Raw genomic sequence first — 26,253 nt, 5'->3', positions numbered from 1 at the left:
TCTCCTCCTACCATGGGTTATTGTACTCACACTGTAAAAGTTTACCATGTAAAATCATCCTGAAGTGATTGGAGTCATGCAAAGAATTTATCCCACCTTCAACCAGCTAGAACCGGTCAAAACCAAGCAGGCTAGGAAATGACTGACGGCAGAGTACTGGCACATAGCCAGGATTCAAAGGAGCTGCTCCGTGTGTGGGAGAGTTACAGCACATTAAATAGTTGTGTGAGAGTAGATTAATATCAGTGCAATGGGCTGAGGCGAGGCTGCCAGCAAACCTGGGATGCATTTCTCTGATACCCTTTCGCTACAGTCTGTTGCTGGGGAAATAATTAAATTCAGTCTGTGAAGTGACAGGAATGTTAGGCTTCCTTGTTACCAGTTTAAGATTTATATGGCAATTATTGTCTTTACTGGATGAAAGGAGGAATACAAGAGGCTCTTGAGGTGCCTAATGTATCGTCACCGTGATATATTACAATATAACCAGTTATGCTAATAAGGCCATTAATTAAGCATGTATTAATTAGCACATATTTGTCAACATACTTAAAAAAATACATGAGTTATAGTTAAGAAAATCAGGTTTTCCTCATTAATATGCAAATTTATGCCAGGTGCCCCAAAAATCTGTGCTGTCTGTGGTGTAAGTATGAAGTTTCTATCATGTATTGTTCTTGAATTATTGTGTTCACAAGAGCGTGTCTACATAAAGTCGGAGAGACAAACGGATACACGCCACCAGGATGTCATAATGTCCCACATACCATGTACTAATGGTGACGGGCCATAATAACATGAGGTCCTGTCAGCGTTAGGGAGCTGTGAGTCCTGGCACCTGTCAGTTCAACATCTAAGAAAAACAGAGGCTTTCTCATATAGGCTCAAACTCCTTTCAGCTGCCATACACTGACCGATATTACAAAAGATAGAAAAAACTAAAAGTATAACACTGTATTTTTTTGTGTGACCTCCATTGACAAATGTGGGCACAAATGTTAACTTTTTGTGCCTTCTCCAGATATGGGGTATGAGCTTTGATGCTAACAATTTTGTTTATTTAAGGCACAACAATTTTCCATCAACTACTGTAGCTGATTAGCGGGGCGTCCTTGGAGAGGAGGGAAGCAGAATATCCAGAGCGCTCAGGAATTGCATAACATGGAAAAGTTCATATGTCAGCATTTGCATGTAGCTAAAACAGACAAGTAGACCATATCCGATAACACACACACACACACCTGTTAGAATCTGTTCAACTCAGTGTGTGCATCAAAATCACAATCTATCAGGAAAAAAACAAAATGCTCATATTGAATGGCCTGATTGTTGAAAACAAAGGGGGCCCAATATTAAACTGTGTTCACGATTTCTTCAATAGAACAGTTCTCACAACACACATTAGAAATAACTAGCAAATACTAGTCATAAAACTCCCATTTAAAAACACAGAGGTTGGTCATCTTCTCAAGAGCTTTAATCATACATAGAAATTTAGTTCAACAGTACCATTCATTTAGAATGTTTAGCAGTATGTATATTTAGTGTAAAGAGCATTAAGTTTTTTTTCCTTTTTCTGATGAGGAATATCCATAGGGATGATAGAAGCTTTCAGAAATACACCAGAGAGATAGAGAGAGAAGAGCAGAGAAGAGACATGAGTACATGACTAAGTTGTAACACCTCAGACTACATTTTAAACACCTCAAAAGGCGACAATTATCTGTGGTTTATGTACCAGTGTCCATCCTCCTTGATGTTTTTTTTGTTTTTTTTTCATTGAAGAGCAGCATGGCCTTTGAATGCTTTCAGGAAACAAAATAACATAGTGGCGCTAGCTGTGTTTGATCAATGCCCTATAATGGAGTTACTCATATTGACGATGAGCGGTCTATGATATCTCTTGTTGACTTAATCAAAGCTGTGTTGAACTTGGAGGCGGGGAAGGGTGGAGGCAATTGCTTACACTGCTTTAGAGACAAAGGGAGTGGGGTGAGCTGGAGTGGAGCACATTACTGCAATCGAGTGTGGTATTATAGGCATGGAAACAACTGACCACATCCATACATCAATCCATCTATTTCTCTTGCCATACATCCATCCATCGATCCGAACATCCAACCAATCAGAAAACACCACCATGAGACACATGTGCTATATATGCTATCTCATAAGCGCCACAACAACAATTCCAATCGGCAAAAGTCCCAAGCAAAGAAAAAACAAAACAAAAACAAAAAAAAAAACATACATGTACAAGACAGAAGGTGAACAGATAATCGGCCTACAAATCCCAGAAGCGATTATTTTTCAGTCCGTCCATTCCTTTTAAGAGTAGTTAAGTAACGCCACGCGTGGGTTTTGGCGGGCGGCTAGCTTCTTCGAGGGTGCTCCGCCGACTCGTTTCTTTCCCCCCGCCCCAAAACTGTTGAAGCTGTTTCTTTTGTGGAGTTGGTAGAGAGTAAGAGACTTTACTTCCAGGGCTGGTAATGATGGAAGCTGCTGTTGCGGTAGCGTCGTGGCATACGGTGGGCGCGCTCACACGCAAAGACAGACACCGCATGTGGCGTTAAGGCTGGGAGGGAGGCTGCTGCGCTGCTGCGTGCTGCGACATAGCTGCCGGGGAGGACATGGACTGGACCATAGGCTGGGCCGGTGGGGGGAGCGGAGGCTGAGGCTGCAGGGCCCCTGAGTGCGTGTTGGGGGAGGGTGGGGGCGTCGGACGTTTGAATTTGTCAGGGCTGGTGCTTCTTCTTGGGGAGGGCCTCTGTTTGGGAAAGAGAGAGGGTGACAGAAAAAGAGAGGGAGGAGGAGAGGGAGAGAGACAGGCGACAGGTGATTAAACACTGCTCATTAAACAGTACTTTATGTTGTGCATCTTGCTTGATCATAATGAGCGGGCTTGTTGCACACAAATGTCATCTGTTGTGGAATCTTGGTGAAGAACAGAGCCTGTCTTTGATGGCTGTGCATGTGGCTGCTGGCCTGAAGCTCTCAACAACATTTAGTCCAAACAACAATGAGCTCTGGGATCTATCTAATGACAACCATTTTTTACTGGGCCTGGCTGCAACTCGCTCTACAGTTGTAGTTACTGGTCAAGTCAAATCGACTTAATTATAAAGGGCCATAAGGGGCATTAAGTAATCAATGACTAAACTGAGTTTTTGTTCCAAAACAGTATGGGCCAGAAAGTGAGATCTGAAAGCTATCAAACCCCTGCAGATGTGTTATGGTCATTTTGTGCAACAGGACAGTAATAACCTTGCTTAGTGCACCTTTAAACACAAAAAAAATGTAAATCCGTTTTAAGATATTAACAGATCTTATAGTCACAGGTTATGATGACCTTATTACACTGATACTGGTTTACATTTATAACCGGTGGAATAGAAGTCTAAAATTTGTGAGATTTTAGTGCCTACAGGCTGATTCCAGTATCTGTTTGTCATTGGACACAGATGTAGCATCTGTGATTGACAGAGACTGTGAGAGAGAGATGTAATTTGTTTAAACGGTAGATATTTTATGCAACGCAGCGTTTCCATGGTGACAAACTAGAGAAGAAAAGGGGGAGGGTGAGAGGTGGTGGAGCATGTGTCACTCATTTTCTCCCCCAGCTATTGGTCATGACCTGAACACTGTAGTTTCAGTCAGAGGAATGAAAAGAAAGAAAAGAAAAAAAAGGAGGTTTAGAGAAAAATTAATCTGCTTGAGCTTGATCGGCCAGACTGAGCTGCGGCCTGGTTTAACTCCTGGGTGGTCTGGTGACAGGGGGAGAGCTGACCTGTACAGTCCACATACAGAGCGAGAAGGAGGGATGGAGAGTACCAGAGAGGAAGAAAACTGGAGAGACGGGGGGTGTACTTTAGCACGAGAGAGATAGTGGGGGGGGAAGGGAAATATGGAAGGAACGGTAGGCAGCAGTAAGTTGTGATGAGTCGGATGGAAGCATGATAGTCAGAAATTGAGAGAATTGTTATTTAATCTGTCTGTATATAAACACTGCATGAGGTTTCCTGGGGTAAACACTGACATTATTAATGCTGATATCCACTGGGCATTGGTAAGAAATTTGAAGACCAACCAAGCGAGGAGAGGATGTTGATCACACTGAAGTAGGGCTGCAGCTATCGATTATTTTAGTAATCGAGTATTCTACCGATTATTCCATCGATTAATCGAGTAATCGGATAAGAAATACTTTTGCTTTATTAAAGAGCACTAGTAAATATACAAAAGAGAAAAGCTGTCCGCACAAAGCTGTCCATACGACACTGTGATTTACTGAAAACGAGGTGAAATAATAATTATTATTGATATTTATTACTAGGCCTAAATATCATACAAGTTCATAAGACTGGCTAATGTACATTTATTTACTATGTTGAAGGGTTGCCCTACACCTGCTGACCCTACTCACTGCAATCAAACTAAACTGAATATACCTGCTGTATTGGACTGGTGCATTTTAGGCTCCAATTGCTTCTTACACCACCTGATATTTTGCTTTCTGGGGTATTTTATGCATCACTGTGAGGGGAGTAGGTGTGTGTGTGTGTGGGGTGTGTGTGTGTGTGTATGTGTGTGACTATCATAATAATAACATGAATGAAGCTCAGGCTTTCATAAATTGACTGCAGCATTTTATTTTCTGTGGTTATTTTCTTGAGCAAAACTTAGCTAACTTAGGGACATCATAACTAGCCACCATATTGATTTACGTTCTTAACTAGCCATTACATATAGCCATAATTAACGTGCATTCTTTACTAGCCTTCATCTCATCCCGTTTTAATATTGAGTGCTGACTCCGCCCACCCGGCCAGTTTCGGCGTATGCCGGTAGCAATTACAAGTGGACCCTATCTTACAGTCCCTGCTCTCAGTGGAGGGAAGGAGCTACACTGTGTGTGGGAAGCGCTGTGATCGTCAGACCTCTCTGGATTAGACAAGCAAGTAGAGAAAACCGGCATCAGCCGAACCAATTTATTGCCAAATGCTTTGGGATTCAACACATTAACATTGCTTCCCATGGTCAGAAAAAGTCGGCAGATTTGTCGCTAGTCGCTTTTGAGAAATAAAGTCGCCAGGGGGGTCTGAAAAGTCGCTAAGTCTAGCGACAAAGTCGCCAAGTTGGCAACACTGGATCCGAAACTTTGGACACTTTCTGTTGTTTTCTCTGGCCTGTCTCTTCTCTTCGCCCCTCACTATTTTCTCTCTCTTTCTCCAGCGCGTTGTGCAACAGTAATAATCAACCGTGCGAATCACTGAGTGTGTATATAGTTATATGGATTAAACGAAGCTTCGATGCAAAGAATTTGCATCGATGATTTTTAGTAATCGAGTTACTCGAGGAATCGTTTCAGCCCTACACTGAAGCTTCCAGCTAACATCAGTGTCAATATTAGCTGAAGAACCGGACAATCAGCTAAACAGATTCTCCAAAGCACAGCAGCATTTTACCTGTGACACAGTTTCGAAAAGTGTTGAAAATAACAAAGGACCTAATGAATCATTACCAGGGTTGTGGATTAAAGAAATCAATGAGGCCAGATAATCTGATGGATGATGCATTCCTGACTGTAAACTCTGGCATTGGTCAAAGGTAGATCTCACAGCTTTGATCAAGTCTTGGGTCACAGTCACCTAAATAGAGCCAGACTGGGAGAGCGACCAGGAGTGAGTGAGTGAGCGAGAGAGACATTTCACAACATCAGGAGTAATAAGTGGGGACAGGAGACTCGGGTCAAAAGGGGCCTCTGTCTATTCTGTTTACCACCTTGTCCGACTGAGATCAAAACCAAGACAGACTGCATCCCAGCTAACAGACCCATAGCCTGCTTGCTAAAGTGTTATTTTTTCACAACATAATGAATATATAATGTAATATGGCTTTATATTGTATTCTGCCACCTTGTTTTACAGCAATTACAGTACAAAACCAACCCTACTCAATCTAAATTGTTCTCATCTAAAAAAAAAAAAAAAAAAGTCCTTCCTTCCTCCATAGCGCTTATTTTTTATGGTTTTCTGTCAGCACTTCTCACTTAAATGATCATTCTATGGTGACATGAATATTGTCAGGACATTATGGCCTTTGGTTTCAACAGCATCTTGAAACCAAATGGATCTTTGTACGATTCTAAGTTAAAGGAACAAAGGCAATCTTCGTGCTGAGACACTTTCACAAACCCATCGCAAACTAACTGTATGGAAGCAGATCTGGAATGAAATTTGAGCCAAGAAAATTCTGCATGTTCAGGCAAAAACACACACAAGATAACAAAACCTGCTGAGTGACGTGACCTGAGGTGACATGACCATGATCCTGTTGTTGGACTAGATTTCATTTAATGTACTGTTGGTGTAACTGGCCTAGTTATAACTGAAACTGAAAATACCACCAACAGTTGGTTATGGAACAAAGGCAGACACAGAGGCTTTTATGGACCATGATCCTATTGTAAAAAAAAAAAGATTAAGTGAAGCAAATGATGGGGAACATGTCAGCCGATTCAGCTATCACTCTATTACTGAATAGATCAATGTACAGCCGACTAGATCTTGAGCAATACTGGGACATTCCTAGGACTATGGCACTGCTCTAATTTGATAAATGGTAAGCGTGGGCTATTTTGTGAGGTAACCAACAATTATATCTGTGCAAAAATCAACCCGGTGTTCTTTGCCAGGGTTTTAGAGTGGCATAAAAAGGGCTTGGCCAGTGAAAGATATAATACACAATGAATGGACTGAGATGAATGTGAGATCTCGCTCTCCTCTGTGTAACTCTGCTCAGGTTCCAATATGGACAGTAGTTGAACAGGAGAAATTATTTATGTATGCAGTAATAGGACTAAAAGGTAAGGGTGCTCCGATCGATCGGCCACCGATCGTTATCGGCCGATATTCGTTCTAAATAGTTTGATCAGTGGTCTCTGTAAAGGCTGATCAGAAGATGCAAAACACGCAAGACAATTTCTCTACGCGCCGCTAAAATGGCTTTACCGGTCTGGCAGTTCTACCAGGTGTCTGAAAAAGACAATAAATTTGCAAAAATGTTAGGGAGAGACGAGATGGGAAGAGATCCAAACAGAAGTAGTCTCTTTGTGCGGTCTCTCTCTCTGTCTCTCGCGCTCGCTCTCTCTCTCTGTGTGTGTGTTGCGCTCTCTCTCGCTCTCTGTCTCGCTCACTCTCTCTCTCGCCGGACCCGTCTGTTCGCCTCCCATTGCACACGCGGGCGTGAGGGATATTTTTTTTTCCATGCCAAGAAGACAACCGTCTGAATTCCCAAAAAGAAGAACTAAGGGTTATTAACGTTATTCGGAATACAGCTGGGTTTCCAAGACTAGCAGATTAGCTGTATATAGGCTACTGTAGGTGCTAGTCAGTATCCACTGAGTGGACTGAAAATGTTAATATTTACTTTTTAACTCTGACTCTGAATGTTTGCTCCCTCAATCCAGATTAATATTGAAAAATATTTTGTTATGTTACAGTTTTTATAGTCTCTAAAGTTGGAGTAAATTGATAAAGGCCCTGTGTTTTCCGTCTATTGGAATTGATTTTTGTTGCCTCAGTAGGCCTATATTGTTCTAACTTGGTGTGTTGTGCACATTTAGCTTTTATTCAAATTTTTATTTTATAAAATTTTATTTATTTTATTCCACAGGAAAGCTATATTTGTTAAGATCTAAGCTGCTCCCAATAACCAAGCTGCTATGGTTTAAGTTGTGAGAGAGTGGAATGTGTTGCACATGTTGCCTGCCAATAAACAGTTGTCAATTCATGATACTTTCTCATCTCTTAATTTTAATACTTAATATACAATGTTGTTAAGAATAGTTAAATAAATAAATAAAGCTACACGATGAATAGAAGGCTTCAAATAGATCCCGTGATCGGTGATCGGTATCGGCCGATACTGCTTCCAGCGATCGGTGATCGGCCCCAAAAATCCTGATCAGAGCACCCTTACTAAAAGGTAATGGTAATTTCCCTAATCTGGCAAACTGATACAGCAAATGAACAAACAGGTTGGCTCCTTTGTCAAAGATGTTCTCAGGACAACACAAACGGCATGAAATAATGGGAGAACAAGACTGCGATTCTAACAGCCCCGCGACGCTGAATTTTGTTGAAGCGTCTCTGCCGGGAATCGAACTCGGGCCTCCCGCTTGAGAGTCTGCAGTCTAACTCCCTGCGGACCACGTGACCCATAAAGTGATGAACAGAACGACCGACCGACAATACCATCCATAGAGCCCCTGCTGTTGTGCGGCTAAAAATAATGAAACTGAAAAAAAAAAAAAAAAAACCTGAAATCATCAACAAAACCTCACAGCTCTGACATCATTTGTGATTTATGGTTATTGAGAGGTGGGTGGGTTCACTCACCGCTACGGCGTGGGAGGAGCCGTGGACGTGCAGGGCGGGGGCATTGTAGTGGGAGATGGCGGCTCTGGACAGTGTGGCCGGAGGGGTGAAGCCGACTGTGTGGCTGCCATACGACAGACCTGTGAGACAGGGGGGAGACACACATGGAGAAAAAGTTGCACATCGATACTTATACCAAGTTATTCATTTTAAGTATATTTAACAGGACCATGTAGAATAAAAACGTAAGTATTAGGTACAGAGATATAGCTAAACATCTCATTTTAATCTCCAGTACCCGGGCAGGTGAACAAAATTACAAGATACATACACAACAACAAACCGCGCACACACTACGTGATACTGCGGACGTCTCTCAACGAAGCACAAGCCACGACCTGGAACGCATTTGTAGCAGGCCCATTCACACAAAGAGTGACACTATAAAGATAACTATAAACTATAATGATATGCTGTTGCTCAAGCGTTCACACTACAACGTTATTGGTGCCAAATATTCAGAGAAAACAATGGAGCTTTATCAACATGCTTTTATTTTACTCGCTCTCTAAAGTAAATAATGACAGAGCCGATCGATTTGGGTTCATGAATTGCCGCAAAAGAGAGAGGAGCCAGCAGAATCAATAATGCTCTTATACGGAGCTTTCATTACATTATTGTGCTTTGTTTATATGAGAGCTAATTGTACTAATGGCCACCAAGTGAAGCTATTCATTTTTTTTTACCAGTAGGAGACTCCGCACACCACCATGTGTGTCCACCATGTGTGTCCTTCGCATATCTCGAGAACCGTTCGTCCGATCTACTTCACACTTGGCGGGTGTATTGCTGGGGACCCAAGGACGTGCAATGTCGGATTGGACACGCGACACGTTCAATATTAACAAACTTTGAATAAAGAAGCGAACAGCGCTCTGTGCAGCAGCAGGGCTCAAAGCAAGCGACTGGAAGCGCACTGTCGAGTGTGAAGTTGTTTGGATGAGCGGTTCTCGAGAAAGCTGCAAGCAGCAATACCGGAGGCCAAGCAATCGGCCCGTTCCGAAAAGGCATGTTTTGAACGGGCACTGCACTAGTATTATAAAAACATAGGATAATAGCGCATTTGCGGTCAGGTTGGCCAAGACATGGTGCTATTCTGTTTAGCTAGCAAAAGTTAGCGAGTTAACTAGCTTCCAGGTCAGTAAACTGCCTTACCGCTAATCCCAAGAGCTCTTCCGATTCTGACCGGTATGTCACGTTTCTTTTCAACATTTTTAGAGGCGATGGTCTTTGTAAATAGCGCCGGGGTCCTCTGGACTTCTGTCATCAGTTCCTCAGCAGCAGCTCCGTCACTGCAGTGAACTAATGAATTCTCCCAACCCGTCCTTTGTAGAACTCTTATCGAATTGCAGTATGAGCGAAAATGCAACGTGACTGTATCCCAACGTTCATGCGACTCAACCATTATTTTTAGCTGCATGCGTACACCCTATTTTTTGCTGTATGTTTACACCCTTTACTTAAACAAAACAGGAGATGATGAGAAACAACCAACGTCAGAGGTAGCATGGTAATAGTAGAGCAAGAGCGAATTTTTAGGAAAAATATAACTCCACAACATAAATATAAGCATTAATCAATAACATAGGCTTGTTTGTATTTATAATATGCAGTCATGACTGCATTGCTTACAAAAGCACAAAATTACTAATGGCACTGGCACTACCCCCCCCCCCCCCCCCCCCCCCGTTGGTGACCCCCCACAGTTTGCCAAAATTCTGTGGGAAACACTGTACTTAATGTGTGATTGATTTGTTTTTAGCATCACTAAGAAAGAGTGTAGATCTATTATATCATAGTCATCTGAAACTGTTGGATCTTTTCCCATCTGATCATAAGACCTTAGTTTTAAAGATTATATCATCGTCCTATATGACCAACCCTAGTGCACCTGTATACTCTCGTACCTTTAAACCCTCTGCCTTAAATTCCTCTCAAGCCTTTTCTGAGGTCACCAAGTACAGTGAACCTGAATTGGGTCAGCTTTTAAGTGCGGAGCTGGTAAATGCTTTTAACAACAGCTGTAGAACCATTCTGGATGCTGTTGCCAAATTGACAGTAAAGAAAGCTAAACCTAAAACTTTGCTGTGGCTAAATGAACACACTCAAACTGCTGAGAGAAAACGCAGAACGGCCGAATGAAAATGGAATGCAAACAAATTACAAATTAACCTTCACATTCTGAAAGACACCATGGCTGAGTACTGGAAAATTGTTAAGGATGCCAGATCATCTTTCTTCTCTGATCTCATTGCTAAGAATGCTTGTAATTCCAGGGTTTTGTTTAATGTTACTAATTCTGTCATCTGCCCTCCTAATCTCAGTATTGATTAATCTTCTGACAAATATGAGGACTTCTTGGCGTATATTATAGCGAAAGTGGATAATACTAAGACTGTTCTGTGCCATTAGTGTCCCCTCCGATACTTGGGTCATCTTGAACCCATTTCTCTTCCATCGTTGTTGGATATCATTTCCCACATGAACTCCTCATTCTGCCCTCTAGATACAATCCCCACCAAGTTTCTAAATGAGGTCCTTGAAACTGTTGGCCCGTATATCTTACACAGTGCAATCAAACTGCATTTCCTCCTCTATTCCTCTCTAGGGGTGGGGGGCTAATCGATTCTTAGATGCATCACAATTTATTCTTGAACATTACTGCATCGAGGCAGGTAACTCAATAATCAGATTTTAAAAATTAATCAACAACATTATGACTGCCTCTTTAATTTTTTAAGACTGGGCTGTATGAAAAAAAAAAACCCAAAAACAAACCTGTGCGATGGACATGAGAAGTCACATCATCACACAGACCATGTTTTTATGGCAAAAAATTCAAGTAATCAAGATGTTATTATAGCTATTGTTACTACAGTTATACTTTAATTGACACACCAGCTAAATGCACTGATCTACAATTAATAAACCTGTAGGCTACCTACTGTGGTTAGTAGTACCTTGCAGGTAACCCATGCCAAATAATTGTTGCTGTAAATTAAATCAGAATTGGTACAGTTGCCAAAAGTGATTAAACTTGCGGTATGTTAAGAACCAAGTGTTGGTTTTAGCTAGGGACATAGCATACCACAACCTAAGTATTATATAGGCCGTGAAAGACTGGGGACACCCAAAACTTAAAATCCAAACCAATTTTGAAAACACATTGCATCACACACATGACTACATATTTCTCAGATTGTTTTGTCTCTCAGTTGTACATATGTCCACACTAGATGATCAGACAGGACAGGTATCACACACTTAACCATCTAACTGAGCTTATCCTGCTGACTTCCGAAACATCACTGACATCAGGACCTTTAATCTCACGTGAAATCGGGCAATCCAACGTGGATCAACATGTACTGATATGCACATTACAGCAACATGCATTAATATGCACTGAAAAACACAGACACAAAAAATAAAAAAGAATTTGGGTAAAGCCATGGTTAGACAGACTGTCAACATAGGCTGTGCACTTCTCAGTAGAGCTGGAGGTGAGTAGGCTTCATCAGAAAAAAAAAAGTAATGGTACTTCGGCTAGTAACTTACATTCATTGTAGGACAGGACTTCCCAAATTATTATCCCTGTGTTATTATCATTAATTATTAACATATAGGCCTATATATAACATTATATAACATTTTTATGTAACTTTTGCATCTAACTGAGCTTATCCTGCTGACTTCATTAATGATTAACATTAATATAATTTTTTTATGAACTCTTCCACTCCACTGTAAACTCTGCTATCATTGGCTAATGGCGGTCTACACTCCTGGAATGAATCTGTAGTCCTCACACGCTTCAGGACCCGTCCAGATGTTGAGTCGTAAGTAACAACATGTATAATATGTTTGATATTACTAGGGTGGCTTGGATCAATCTACAGTCAGACGATCAATGTGGGTAAGACTGAATCTGTAGACTCTTCACACTACCACTAATGCATGCGGATCATCAATCCCAACCAAGTCTCAGATCAGGGTTTTCCCTTCCGATTGCCGGACAGGCCAAATATGGTGTTAATCGCCCAATAATCATCTAGTGTCTCCCCAGTCTAAGAATACATTTACAATGTCATAGCCTACTACCCATTTGAAAAAACAAGCGAACAAAAAAAGTATTAAGTAAGTAAAAATTATTCATTCCAAAATGGATATATAGCGTTTTGGCAATTAGTGTTTCTCAAGAACCATGAAACTTGGAGTAATAAACAACACAGGCATGGCAATGAGGCCCAACCACCTGTGGAGCTGCTTTTCCCAATAAAGTTAATACGGGTAATAACGTTATTACTGCATTTGTTTTATCATTCATTTCTACATCTTATCACTATGCAAGTAAACTAAAGTAAACCTTTGGGCTGTAATACGATCTTAGAAGCTTATGCATCCGATACCTTTCTGAATCACACCAAAATGACTCGACCCCTGTCTGTTTGACACGTGGGACACATGGAGTGATCAAACAGCCAGACAAAGCAGACTCCTTTCCTCAAGTACGTACCGCCTCCTCAAGCCTGACCTACTTCACAGACACAGGAGATGACCCTGGTACTCACATGACATAGCTACTTACAGTAACAAGGCGTTCCATCACTTTTGTTACAGTAAAGTCATCAGGGAGAGCTTGGTGTTAATAAGACAAGTATACACTACAGCACTAAGCCTGTCTCAGGAAAGTTTTCATAATCCTAGTAAAATCTTTAGATCTTGTGTATGGTGAGAAATTAATTACTAGTCAAATGTTTAGGAGGTGGTAAATGTGTCTGCTTTATTAGCCACTTTGGTGGAAACCAATTTGTCTGGTAAATTATACACACAGGCTACTATGGTTGCCGGTTGCCCTGGAAACTTCCATTCTAAAAATATTAAAATCTTGTAGAGTGACTAGCTCAGTATGAGTGAATTTTTCAGCACGCACAAAACTGGATTGTTGGTAGATTAACAGTGCTACCACAATTCTTGTGCCTTCATACAGAACATCATCTCCGGAGCATACTTGGAGCGAAGGAATAAGTCCAGAAGAGTGCTCAAATATTCACAACGTTAGTGAAATCTTTTCAAGCCGTCTGTTGAAAATAACTCCTGCTTAGACCACATTGTGCCAAAATGTTGCTGCTGCATTTATATTTTTGGCATTGTGTGGACGCTATTATCCAGAGCAACTTATGAGTGCAACAATATGAATAAGCTTAATTCCTAGATGATCAAAATATTACAAGCACCCAAAAATAAGGAGTGCAAAGTCTGGGTCTTAGTGGCCTTAAAACATTTCTGTGACCATGCAACAGTGAGTCAGTGAGAGAGTTTGATAGTTCACATGTTTAAGTGATAACATACTGACAATTTCTCATCTTCACTTTTTCATATCTGCCATGTAAACTAGCTATTTGGCGCTATGTTCCAGTGAAGTGGATCAGAGTCAGAACATCATGTCACATTTATGAAAACATCCTGTGTATCTCTGGCCTCAGAGACTTTTAAAGCTTGGCTAACATGACCATGCTATGTGCTAATGTCTGCTATGCCAGACTCAGACCTTAATGGAAATGAATTACCATCAAATGCCTTTATGTTGCTGCCTTTACTAGCCACAGGGAACATCATTACAGCTCATGGTGTTCTTGAGTTGAGCCAATGGCAGATGTTCCTTTTCTCAGAGAAAGGATACACTTGAATAGGGTATTGAACAGTTATGTGGTCTTCCTCTAGGCTTAAGTGCTGTGATGTAATGGTGGTGCTGAAAAGATGAACCACTGTTCCTGAAGGGTAGTTACAGTCAGATATTTCTGCTTCAACTCACTTCAACATTTCACTCTGTTAATGTCAACAGGTGGCTGTCCAGCTCATTCTTGCAACATGGACAGGTACCACAAACTTATGGGATCAATCTTTAGCCACTAAGTATTGACGGACCTGATACACAACCCCACTGGGTCTTCAGCCAAACTAACAAACACTCCTTACTTAACCAGAGTTCCCTTGAAAATAATAGCTTTATTCCAGTTTTGTTGCCCACTTAGAACCATCCAAGTCAAATTAATAAATTAGAATCTTTCAGTGTTATGTTTTAGGTAACACTGAAATGTACATGTTACGAATCTTTCAGTGTTACATCGGATAACTAAGCCTGAACATGTGTTGCTAAGGACAACTCCAGTCAACTACTGAATTACTGTGTGGTAGAATCTCCTTCTGCACGACAGAAACTAGCTTAATCATGGACATGACTTTGCTATGTGTGGGGACATAATCCAAACATAACTTTTTATAATCCTACTGACTTGGACACTGCCAAGGACTGCATGTAGTGCAAAATCTATTATGAAACTGAGCTCGATATGATAAGATACGACGATCTTGATTACACAGACTATACAAGGGCAAACAATTTCATTGCACTGCTATAACCTATACTGGGGGGGTCATTTACGGCTTTACCAGACGCGGTTTTAGAAACCTAAACTTGTTAATGAATGGTTGCTCCAGATTTGAGGCTATATATCGCTGTTCATTTTAATGATTAGCTTCCTATCAACAGGACACATCTTGTCCTCTGGCAGCAAGTCATACAAATTGATATCAAAGGTGTTCTTTATAGTTGTGACACCCATTCCTGTCAGACAGTTGACGTCATATACCGACGACAATGAGTTGTATCTCCTGGACAATGGCCATTTTTGTAAGTGTACCTACCAGGTGATATGGGTCGGCTGGAGCTGGGGGAGGGGGTGTAGGGGATAGGGCTGGACACAGTCCTCGCTCGCAAACCCTGCGCAGACATCTCGTTGAAGTACCTGAAGGGATGAGATGGCCACGTTTACCAACATTCATGATGCTCCTAATTTTTCCAAAACAAGAAAACAATTTGTACATCGTAGGGGTTGAAAAATGTGTGAGGACAGGGACTTTTTGGGGTAATAGTGAGAATGGGGGTGTTAAAGATTTATCGCTACTATAAGTTGTTGATAAGCCCTTAAGATGCTCTATGAAAAGCTCTCTTCAAAAGGGTAGATGGCATTGAAAAAGTGCTAGTTCCAGCCTAATTGCTACATGAAGCCATTAAAATAAGTGACTGTGCCTCTCTACATTCTCTCTCCCTAGCTGTACCTTCCCAGGTTTCCTTTCCTAGCCAAGTAATTCATCACTTCTACTCTTCTTTTTTTTTACTTTACTAAATTCTGTCTCTGGGGAGGGGATTCATTCACTGACAGCTGACAGCAGTCAAACAGGATCACCTCTAAACCATTTTTTAACCACCATCCTCCCCATTTCAGTTCATTCCATCCTCATCTGGCTTATTTATTGATCCCCTCAGCCCTCACCCTCAATTCTCCACCTTTAATCAGGGCTGGGTATTGGCTGGGCTGGGCAATCTGTACCTTGCATTTGATCTTTACCACTTTCTTTTTTAATATCATACTTTTTTGATATTTTTTGTGACTGGCAAAATTTTACCTCTGCTGGTTTTTCCCCATTAAAGCCGGCTATAATTTTCTTCTGCAAATAAATGTCAAAATAAATGATTAACAGAAATTGTAACTGCTAGGCTACATAAATCATTTGAATTATTTGGTTAATATGATAATGATAAAACTGAAACACTGAACCAAGTGTACCACCTCAGGCCACCTCAGGCAGCAAAGAAAGGAAGGGCTAAGTGAAACTATGCCAATGTAAATGTCTTGACGTTAGGCAATGTTAGCAGAGTGAGAATACCATGTCAGCATTACCCAGCCTTCAGGAGCTTTGCTTTATGGAAAAACCAGTGAGGCAGTGTTGAGCTGTTTTGTGTTGGGTGGGTTGTGTGTTTGACATGCAGCCAACAGTCTTGGTTAATGTGCCGCATTTCGTTACCTTGCCAATCAAAAATAAAGCTGAATACCAGCACACTGATAGAGACTGGCTGTGTATCTGATGGTCTATTAAGTACAGAAAGTTGGCACCAAATGTCCTAACATTTTTTAGTGCCTAGTTAGTGTTGATGTGAGTTGGTAAAAAACACTGAATTTCAAAACGCACCCCAATTTATCATTGTGAATTCATTCTTTGGACAGCTGTCTGCATCATTTCTACCTCTAGCTTCCTCCAACTACCTTTCACACCCTACTTTCATCTGTCCATAGCTCTATCCTCTACCTCTTGTCATCCATCTGTAGCTGCCTTTGTGCCACTACCTTTCTCTAACTATTCTTTAATTCTTCTCTAATCCTTTCCCACACTCATCCATAATTACAGTGACCATGCAATATTTTATTGAACCCCATAGCTAACTTCTCTTTTTGTTTGCCTGCCTCCACAGGAGGTCGGAGTGCAGGGTCAGCTAGAGAACAGCAGCCGTGGAACTGATAGGGATTCAGTGTCTTGCACATGGACACAGTCTCCTATTCACTACGCCACCCTGCTGCCCCAAATCCATCCATCCATCCACCCTCCCTCCTCTACCTCTCATCGTCCATCTCCAGACTGGATTCACTCTCTGACAGCTGTCTGCACAGGGCCTCCCTGCGCTCCATCTCTCTCTGAAGCTTCCTCTGCAGCCGGATGTTCTCCTCCCTCATGTGTCGCTCCTCCTCTATGTACTGGGCACGCTTCTCTGTGTCTGGGAGGGGACAAACAACAGAAGTGGAATCAGTCAAAAGATCGTTTCACATCCTGGCCAATTTGGTTTGACGTGAATGGCACTTACAATACATATTATGTCCAACATTCCTGCAAGGGTAAAAAACAAAAACAAAGGCCTCTCCTCCATGTCCATTTCAAGACTGTGCAGATGCATCATAATTGCCTTCAAAATATAACAGTCAAAGGCCCCCCATTTCCCTATTTCTAGCCTTTCCATTGGTCTACTTCAGAGATTTCTGAGTTTGTGCACACCAGTGTGTTAGTTCTGTTTCAAAGAAGACCAAGTATCCATACAGTTAGGGTGGGTCGGCTTCTAATAACACAGGGGGTTATGAGGTAACCATGATTTCATCATGTTGTTAGTAGCAACACTGCCTAGTCCTTGCCTCAGCCTCCTGGACCATGTGGTGCAAACTGAGGTTAGAGGTTGGAGTGACAGCTCCCTCTAGTGGCAAAAACACAGTACAGCCAGAATGGTCTCAGTGGTGTTGGGCTCTCAGGCATGTGTTTTGACTCATGTTATTAATCTCTCTGGACTACACTCGTAGTCGTGCGAATATGATCTCTACTTCGAAGAGTCCAAGAGGCAATTTCTTAAGAGTAGGCTGAAGCTAAATTTGTAGCTGCATTGAGGGTTGGTGGAGCCAGTGGAGGTTTGCAAACTCTGCACTCGTGGCACCAGAGACAAAACGGCTCCAAAATTTCAATACTAGAAATCAACAATACAATCCATTGTATCTCAAGTGAACAGTGTGTCAATGTTCACATTAATGTGACTGTCTTCTGTATATAGCCTATAGTTAAAACAAATTTTGATTGAATAGCAAGAATTTCCTATAAAAAGGCAAAAAAAGACTCCCAACAGAAAAAAACGTTAATTTTGTACAAGCAGCCTCCCATCAACACCTTTGTAGGCCTCAAAGATGACTCAAAGATGGTTACTATGAGTGGTGTCCTAGACAGAATAAGCAGAACGATTGGCCTCCTATATGTGCATTCGCGGAACTCACAAAACATGAAAAGCTCTGCGATCAGTGCAACTGCAAACACCATTGATGACGCAGAGGCATAATTTGGGTTTCAGTTCCTAGTACCAAAGGCCTCACCGATCTTTGTGCTGGTCTATATCCCTTACTGAGCGGTGTCATGTTCCAGGGAGACAAACTAAAGCAGCGCAAGTGGGAGTTTATTAGGGCAGGTGGGACTGATCAGCAACATGCTCATAAAGAGAGATGCCAGGAAAAGGGGAACTTGTTGTTGACCTTGCTCAAACAGGCTGAGCCTAGTTTGGAATGGGAGTGGTGTCACCGAGTGTGTGCACAAGTACATGCTGGTGTTTCAGGATTTACAAGACCGGATTAAATCATAACACTGTCCTACATTTTTCTGAAGTTATGTAAATACAAACCCGATGCCTATTTAGTCATCAATCTGCATTAAGAAATTGGCTGTGGGAGCCTATGACCTACAAATACAAACGGTTTACAACTTAGCTCTTCCCTTGTCACAAGCAACAACACGCAAAATATCAAAAACCTCTCTTGATTTCTTTAAATCACTAGCAGATTTTGTGAAAGACGAGCTCCAACCCAGTTTTCTGGCATTTCATATAATCTCCTTGCCAGGTCCTCACATGACTTTTTGACTCTTTGACCCAAAGAGTCTGGGGATTTTCTTTGATGTTCCCTACAGCAGTAGCGTCACTACTGAGGAGGCAGGTGTTGTTGTAATTGGAGCATTTTCTTTCAGATTCTTCTCGTCATTCAGTGATTCGACCCCCAGACCACCGCCGTCCTCTGGGGGCATTTATCAGAATAACGAGCTAGACCTCCCATCCAGCTGTAGCTCGCTAATGGCTGCATTCACTGCTTGGTCCAAATGATGGGCATCAATTACGTTTGCCATGTTCACCAAAAAAGTAATGTGATTTATAATGTACAATATCTCAGATGAAAACAGCATAATCCAAAGCCTAAGTAGGGGATACTGTTGGGAAAACAGACTTCAAACTTCCAAAGGTTTTATATACACAATAGAGTCAATAGGGATAGAATATATTTAGGGAGTGAATATCTTTGAGGGAATCAACTACATCAAAGATAAAGACAAAACAGAGCTCTATGGCCAAGATGGAGCTTCTCAGAGGCTTGTTAATACCCATCGAATACTTTCACATCTGCACAAATCCTAAAGTGTCTGGGTGTCAAATAACATATCTACAAATGACAAGTGAACAACAAGACTGTAGGCTGTATCTGCACAAGGCCCAAGAGTATCCCATTCTTTCCAGTCTGTGTAAAACGACCCATCCCTGGGTATAGGGTGAATTTGCCCCGCATTGCTTATCTGGGGTTCACTTTTACCAGTTACCCCCCCCTTGGATCATGTGACAGATGGATTGGCCACTTACGCTGCAGCTCGGTGGTGCGCAGGCTTTTCTTCAGCCTCTCTACCTCATTCTTCAGGAAGCGGATATGCCGCATCATGTTCTCCGGTGAGTCGATCTCCATGGAAACGTCTCTGGGGGAGGGAGGAGCTGACACAGGCTGGTCCAACTTCTCCTGAAGGATTCTGGTGACCAAACACACACACACACAATATTAAGTCACCATGATTCATCTACCAAAATAATGGGCAAAACAGGCATGACGACGCAAGTGTTTTTAAATACGCCCATTTTTAGATCCCTGAGGTTTACATAAGCCTACACAAGATGTGGCCAAGAAATAGCTACATCTTGTATCTCTGGTTGACAACTTCCAAATACCGTCCATTTTCCAAATATGAGAAAATGTCAGTTCTGCACAAAAACATGTATAGTAATTGAGCTGAAAAAATAAACATTACGGCGATATTGTAGTACTTGAAGGCTTGCCATGGAGTTAGGAAGGTTACTACCATTACCACTGTACTGGCTGTTTTTTGGTTTTTGCTTAATTGTATTGTTCAGTTTCCCCTTTTGCAGGTTAACATTACCACAAGCTGAACTATATCACATAATGTTAAATATTAATTCAACATAAGTGCTTTGCTCTCTTGTTTTCTATCTATCTGCCACACTCTGATCAGGCTCCTTTACAAACAGCAGCATCAGCGAGTTGGCAACATAACTCCATTACTCTTAAGAGATAAGTCCTTAGACTTAGGCCAAAAAGGAAGAATTTCTTGATAGTGTTCAGTTTTGTTAGCCTTTGTCATCATTACCATCAGTACCATCAAATTGAAACATTTCACTGTTGGTGGCCATAATCAGAAAGTACAACATGAGAAATAGCCCTATATAGGCTTTACTGTTTATTTCAATGATAGTTATCACTCTGAAAATCCAGCCACAGTCAGTGCAGCGATCTGACCTTCCAAAGTAATGGCTGACAAAGCAAAGCCTGCAACATCTATAATGTGGTTTAATTAAAAAAACGTATGATTGAAAATTGTTCTCACTCCATGTGTGGCCCGATTAATTCAACCATAACAAAAACAGCACAGTAAAATATATTGAGGAAATATAAGAATGCCTATTAAATGAAAAATCAGACTGACTTTACATTTCCATGTCCAAATGAAAAGAAAAGCAAGTTGCTGGATCTGAAATGGAGCCGGATTGGAGCAGCAACTATGGATATGCATGGCTTCTATTTTTGTCAGACTACTATCCGTCTGTTCTGTATTTTAGCCATATAAATGTATATGAATGCCACGATTTTGCTTACTATGGTCATTTATTAACATGTCAGTTAACAAAATAGAGGATACGCAAACCAATGTCGCTTAATAAATGTTGGAGATGAAGTTATCTATGGAGCCGCTGAGACGCTTCTATTTGGTAACAGCACGCATACACTACACACTACTACCCTATATGGTACATTAAAGTTTCTCAAGGCACAACTTGAGGTGTTTATGGAAAAAAGCAAAACTAGATAACTGTGTTCCCATATGTAAAATGTAGATAGGCTCAACATAACGGGCAGTAGATCGATAAGAAGATACTTTAAGAGGATCGGCAAATATGTGTACTGATCCAGGTACTACTCAATTTACAGTCATCAATTGTTTATTACATATTTATTTATTCATTTGATCAAATTATGCACTGACCATCAACATTATTGTATAACAACATTCAATCAAATAAAAGTAAACAATGCCAGTAATTTAAATATCGATATCACAACGGCTTCATTTGCAGAGTTCATATTGTTGTATGAGTGCTTGGGAGTTGGATCGGGGCCGATCCCGATACTGAAGACACAATCGGCATAGTTTCATTTTCTCCAGCGCTACTGTCAACGTCCCTCCCACATTACTGTTAGTAGTAGTTGGTATTCAATTTTATTCTACTGATTTTACACAAAAATACTCAAAGGTGGAAATGGGCTGAGGTAGACTTTGTACCCAGACACACAAGGCGGGGGTTGTAAGAGCTCCACCATATCTGGACATCGATACGGTAAACATACCTTTTCTCAGCCTCCAGTTTGTCCATCCGTTTCCACAGTCTGTTGACCAGAGCTTCCTGCTCCTGCTCTAATGTGTTCTCAAGGTCGATCTTCTCACGCCTCAACTGGAGAATAAGAGAGAACACAGAGACTTACATTCAGTGGTAGAAAAACCCTGACGTCAAAATGCATTCACAGCACTGCACACAGTGCTGCACTGCAAACCCAAGTTCTCTGCCAAGATAAGCTTCACTTTCATCGTTCTACAGCCCTGTGCCTGGTTGCGAATGAGCAAAATGGATAGAAAACAACAGAGTAGGATAGTCCAGAGATTTCTTTATTGCCAACTGATAAGAAATGGGCTCATTAGTTGGTTATTAGTGCTTTTCCGGTGGGAGGAAGAAGTTGTTGTGGTAAACATGCCTCTATACTAAGACATCTTACTACCTGGATGACTGAAATTAACCTACACAGACATACTCCATACTAAGACTTCCATGCTTGTGTGTGAGCTTAATGGTTATGACTGCATCCAGGCAAAATGTATGATAGCATTACACAAGCATCATCCTGACACACGGCTGTTTAAGTGAGCAGCAACAATTAATGCATGAATGCACATCTAGAATAGAATCCCATCACTAGATCATGGGAACATGATGGGGTGGTTTCAGCACGCATGTATTTAACCCAGCCATAGACCAAAATGTTCTTTCCAGTAAGTATTCAGTTGGAGAAATAACACTAGAATTTATGTGCATCTCACACCACTGCAAAAAATAATTAGACTGGTAAGTTCAGGCATATATTATTCCCAATCAGGCTTTGAAACTTAATCTTCTTGCTCTTTGGTGATGAGCATACCTGTTCCAGGGTGAGCTGCTTTGAGATGGTGTCATTTTCCATCTTCTTGATCTTCTTCATGAGCTTGTTGACCTGGAACTCTTGCTCCTGCTCCAAGTGCTGCTCCAACTCCGCCTTCTCATGTTGGAGCTGAGATGGATAGAGAGTGGGAAAACAGTGGATGGAAAGAGGAGGAGAATAGGAGTTGAGTGAACGGAGAGAGATGAGACAGAAGGGAAGGGAGAGAGCAGACGAGAGGAGACTTATGGTGAGTCACATAGAAACAATTTGATGACCGTGGTGAACAGACTGGTGTCAGATCATGGTGGTTAGTCATATTGAATGAATTTATCAAAAGGGGGTGCTAATTGTACAATTCCCCTTGATTCATGGTTGAAATTCCCAGAAGAATGCACATTGTGAAATAATGATTTGGCTGCCAGAGGCAACCAAAGTAACCACCTTTGGCAGCTTACCAATACAAAGTAAGGGTGCGGCTCAGCACTGGTTGAAAATGGGACGGCTGTGCGATGGATTATATAAATGATTACTCATTACGGGGAAAGGAGTGCACATTGTTCATTTATAGGAAAAGATTGGAGAGAGGGAAAAAAATGACAAACACAATAATACAGCTAAAACATCTCACAGCAACACAAACAGTTTGCTTTCAACTTACAATCACTGCATTCATACAGGGTCAAGTTCTGTTTATCCCAGTGTCCTGGCAGAAATAACTGTTCATAGACCTAGGCCACACCCAGTCAAGCCATTTTCCCTCTAATGAACAGACTAACCTTTTTAGGAATCATTTTGATGTAGTGCCTCATCTTAGCCAAGCCTATTACCATCGTAGCTATAGTATGACAGGCATCCACCCCTACTGTGCTAGTGTGGTGAATGGCAAGTGTGACGAAGTCTGTGTATAGGTGTGCGCACATGCATCTGTTCATTTTCAATCCATACACACCTCGCAGAGATTTTTTTTACCCTGGTTGAGTTCTTCTGTCCTTCAGTCACAGACTGAAGAGCAGTGAGAATAAGTGTACATGTGTACGTAGGCCTGCTCTACAGAAGACTAAATATGTGAAAAAAATTGTACCTTCAAATCTTTCTCATGTAACAATAAGAAATCCATAACCAAAACAGGTTGAGGCATTTTATCAGCTTCCTCTCTTAAAACAAGACCCAAACAGGGGCAATAGCAGCTATTACAAAGGTATGCATGTGTATGGTAGATGTGGATGCAGGGGGAACTACAGTGTATAGTGTATCTAACCCATACAGTGTGCTGAAAGGGGGGCATTGATTCTAATCCCTCCGTGAGGCACTTTAGCATCATTTGTCCAGTCAGCTTTGGATGACTAAAATGAAACTCCGCCGTCCAAAGTAATGGGGAAAAAACAAGTCAGACAAGACTCTGCTTACAAAATTGCCTCTGCACAGAAGCGTTCACACACAAGCACCCAGAGAATTAATTACCACAATTGCTCATTTCTCACTCCAGCATTACTTGAGTGTATGACACATGCGTGTGCGCATGCACACACACACACCCAAATCTAGGGGCAGAAGCAGATGCAGGTCTGTTTAATGTTAGAGAACAGGCGAGATAACAAAAGCCCAAACAACAAGTCCATCTGTATGACCTTAAGCAGGGTCTGCTGAGGCACATGCATGTGGTCCATCCAGATTCCTGCTTCTTTACACATCAACAAACCATTAGTCAGGCCTACAGCTAGCCATTGAAAGTGCATGTGTGCTGTAAGCTCTGCAGTTGGGAAAATAAGACGTGGAAAATAGATCGGACCAAACAACTGAGAGACAGGAGAGTAATTTGAGAGTCATTTAGAGTAGCTAGCAGCCGCAGTGAAGTCATCTTGGGTCTTTCCAGCCTTCAGGCAAGTACCAATACAGTTGATAGTAATGCACTGACTGCTATTGTGAACAACACACACACACACACACACACACACACGTGTATGTGTGCACAGACACACACCCAATGGGCTCACACTGAACAAGCGTGACAATACTGCAGCCAAATACTTGGCATAAGTTGAATGCCTCAGAGTGCAGGGCTTGGCATTAAAAAAATATTGGTACCATAGTGATATTTGGTATATATATTATAGGACATCAAACAGTATGAAATTTCAAACTGTTGACAGAGTTTTATTCTCTATTCTGAAAGTGAATCTGACTGGTAAAAGTCACTTTAGCCAGTGGATTAAACACGACCCTGTTCCCTTCACTTACTTGCATGAGCTTCCTTGACAGCTCGTTGGTGAGAAATTCCTCCTCCTTCTCATAGTTGACTGCCAAGGTCTCCTTCTCCTTCTGCAGGGCCTGGATCTTCTTGAACAAGGTGTTGCTGATAAACTCTTCCTCTTGCTCTGCTCTTGCTTGCTGCAAGACAGACAGATGGAGGAAAATTGCGGAGGCAAGCATTATTGAACTGGACTGGTAGTTCTAGTAAGACAAAATGTTGGATTATCACCTATCCTGTTTAAAATGTTTCTAATGAGTTCTTTCTGCACATAAGGCACACATCATGCAAACATACACACATTAATCAACCAACATCTGCTGCAGTGAGGTCTGCTAGCCAAAGAGGAAGCAGAATTTTCCCCAATGACTCAAGAGATATTGCAATATTGGGAAACCGACAGTGAGGGGAGAAGTGAAACAGTTGGGGGGCACTACAGAAAGGTATTAGGACAACTACCACAGCTATGGTGTCATGATATGATTGTCCTTGTCAGTGCCATTCTCAAATTCTCCATCCTCTTTCTTCATTGACATCAAGGCCAAATTCTCTTATACAAGCTGGGATAATTTGTCACTTGTTCAAGCACAATGAGAAGGACAATAGAAACCAAATAGCCAGCTAAGCCTCATAGATTCAGAAAGGGTGGACAGAGTGCAGTGTGGCTGACTGGCAACATTTAAGCTTGGCACTTAGCTAGCTAGCTGAGTTTGGCCTACATGCTCCCCACCTCTTCAAGAGATCGGTTACACCTTTTATGTAGCTGAGGCTGATAAATCAAGCATGAGGACATATGACGCATTGGTCCATGCCAATGCTACTGCTAGGCTATTACTAGTGCCCAATTACCTTATCCTTGTTGAACATAACGTGGTGACAATATGTCTAACAGCGACTCATCACCTGAACACATAGCGAACATTAGTCTAGTAAGTTGCATCGTGGGGTGCCTACCTAATTGACCACAGTTTGAATTGACGTTAGCTTACAAGCTAATGTTAGCCAACATTAGCAACGCAAAACAAAACAAAGCAAGCTAGCTTGCTGACCACCGTTGCCCAACCATCGAGCTAACGTTAGCTCGCTGGCTAATTTAGCCAAGTAGCCAACTAGCTAACGTTAGTTGAGCTGGCAAACACCCAACTGGTGTATTCAAATGTAATTGAGTTGTCTGTATAACCAATTAAACGTGTTAAGATTAACTACTTAGCACCAAACAAACAATACTAGCGTTAGCTAACTTATTGGCAAACACAATCTCCAAAGGCTAGCACCTAGCTAGTCAGCTAACGTTACTCACAATGGTGACGCTAGCTTTGCGAAGGTCCCGATTCTCCTCCTGCAGGGCTTTGCACTTGAGTTTGAACGTCTCCAGCTCAATTTTCAGAACTTTATTCTCTTGTTGTAACGAGGCCAGACGGTTCGTCAATTCCTCCAAACGAAACTGTGAAATGACTATGCTCGGTTTTCCCGAATTTGAAGCGGAGGACGACATCGGGGTGGCCGAGCTGCTCCCAGCTCCGTCGGTGTCGCTCTCGCTTGCACTGTCCGCCATGGCTGTGCGACAGTGTGGAGTGGAGAAGACGACGGCAGCTGCAGCGTTTGTGGAGCAGACAGCAGAATCGTA

General features: G+C 41.7%; 1 protein-coding gene across 1 annotated transcript; it reads right to left on the bottom strand.

Moving 5' to 3' along the window:
* Window positions 1–1,455: 1,455 nt before the first annotated feature.
* On the bottom strand, window positions 1,456–26,206 carry LOC139920084 (coiled-coil domain-containing protein 6-like). The gene is made up of 9 exons (XM_071909993.2): window positions 25,927–26,206; window positions 24,617–24,766; window positions 22,379–22,507; window positions 21,536–21,639; window positions 19,486–19,646; window positions 16,896–17,052; window positions 15,147–15,247; window positions 8,400–8,518; window positions 1,456–2,767 (listed from the first exon to the last, which is right to left on the bottom strand). The coding sequence occupies exons 1-9, from the start codon at window positions 26,179–26,181 to the stop codon at window positions 2,570–2,572; spliced, it is 1,374 nt and encodes a 457-aa protein (XP_071766094.1). The 5' UTR covers window positions 26,182–26,206; the 3' UTR covers window positions 1,456–2,569.
* Between the last annotated feature and the right edge of the window lie 47 nt (window positions 26,207–26,253).

This window comes from Centroberyx gerrardi, chromosome 15, assembly GCF_048128805.1.
Source record: "Centroberyx gerrardi isolate f3 chromosome 15, fCenGer3.hap1.cur.20231027, whole genome shotgun sequence".
In the NCBI taxonomy this organism is placed as follows: Eukaryota; Metazoa; Chordata; class Actinopteri; order Beryciformes; family Berycidae; genus Centroberyx; species Centroberyx gerrardi.
The sequence above is the reverse complement of the archived record's forward strand: the minus strand, read 5'-3'. Positions and strand labels throughout refer to the sequence as shown.

Excerpts from the sequence above, each read along its gene's own strand:
- LOC139920084 (XM_071909993.2), bottom strand. The coding sequence starts at position 26,181 with ATGGCGGACAGTGCAAGCGAGAGCGACACCGACGGAGCTGGGAGCAGC. Across the intron at positions 19,647-21,535 it reads AAACTGGAGGCTGAGAAAAG|AATCCTTCAGGAGAAGTTGG; the intron begins GTATGTTTACCG and ends TTTGGTCACCAG. Across the intron at positions 8,519-15,146 it reads CAGCCGACCCATATCACCTG|GTCTGTCGTATGGCAGCCAC; the intron begins GTAGGTACACTT and ends CCTGTCTCACAG.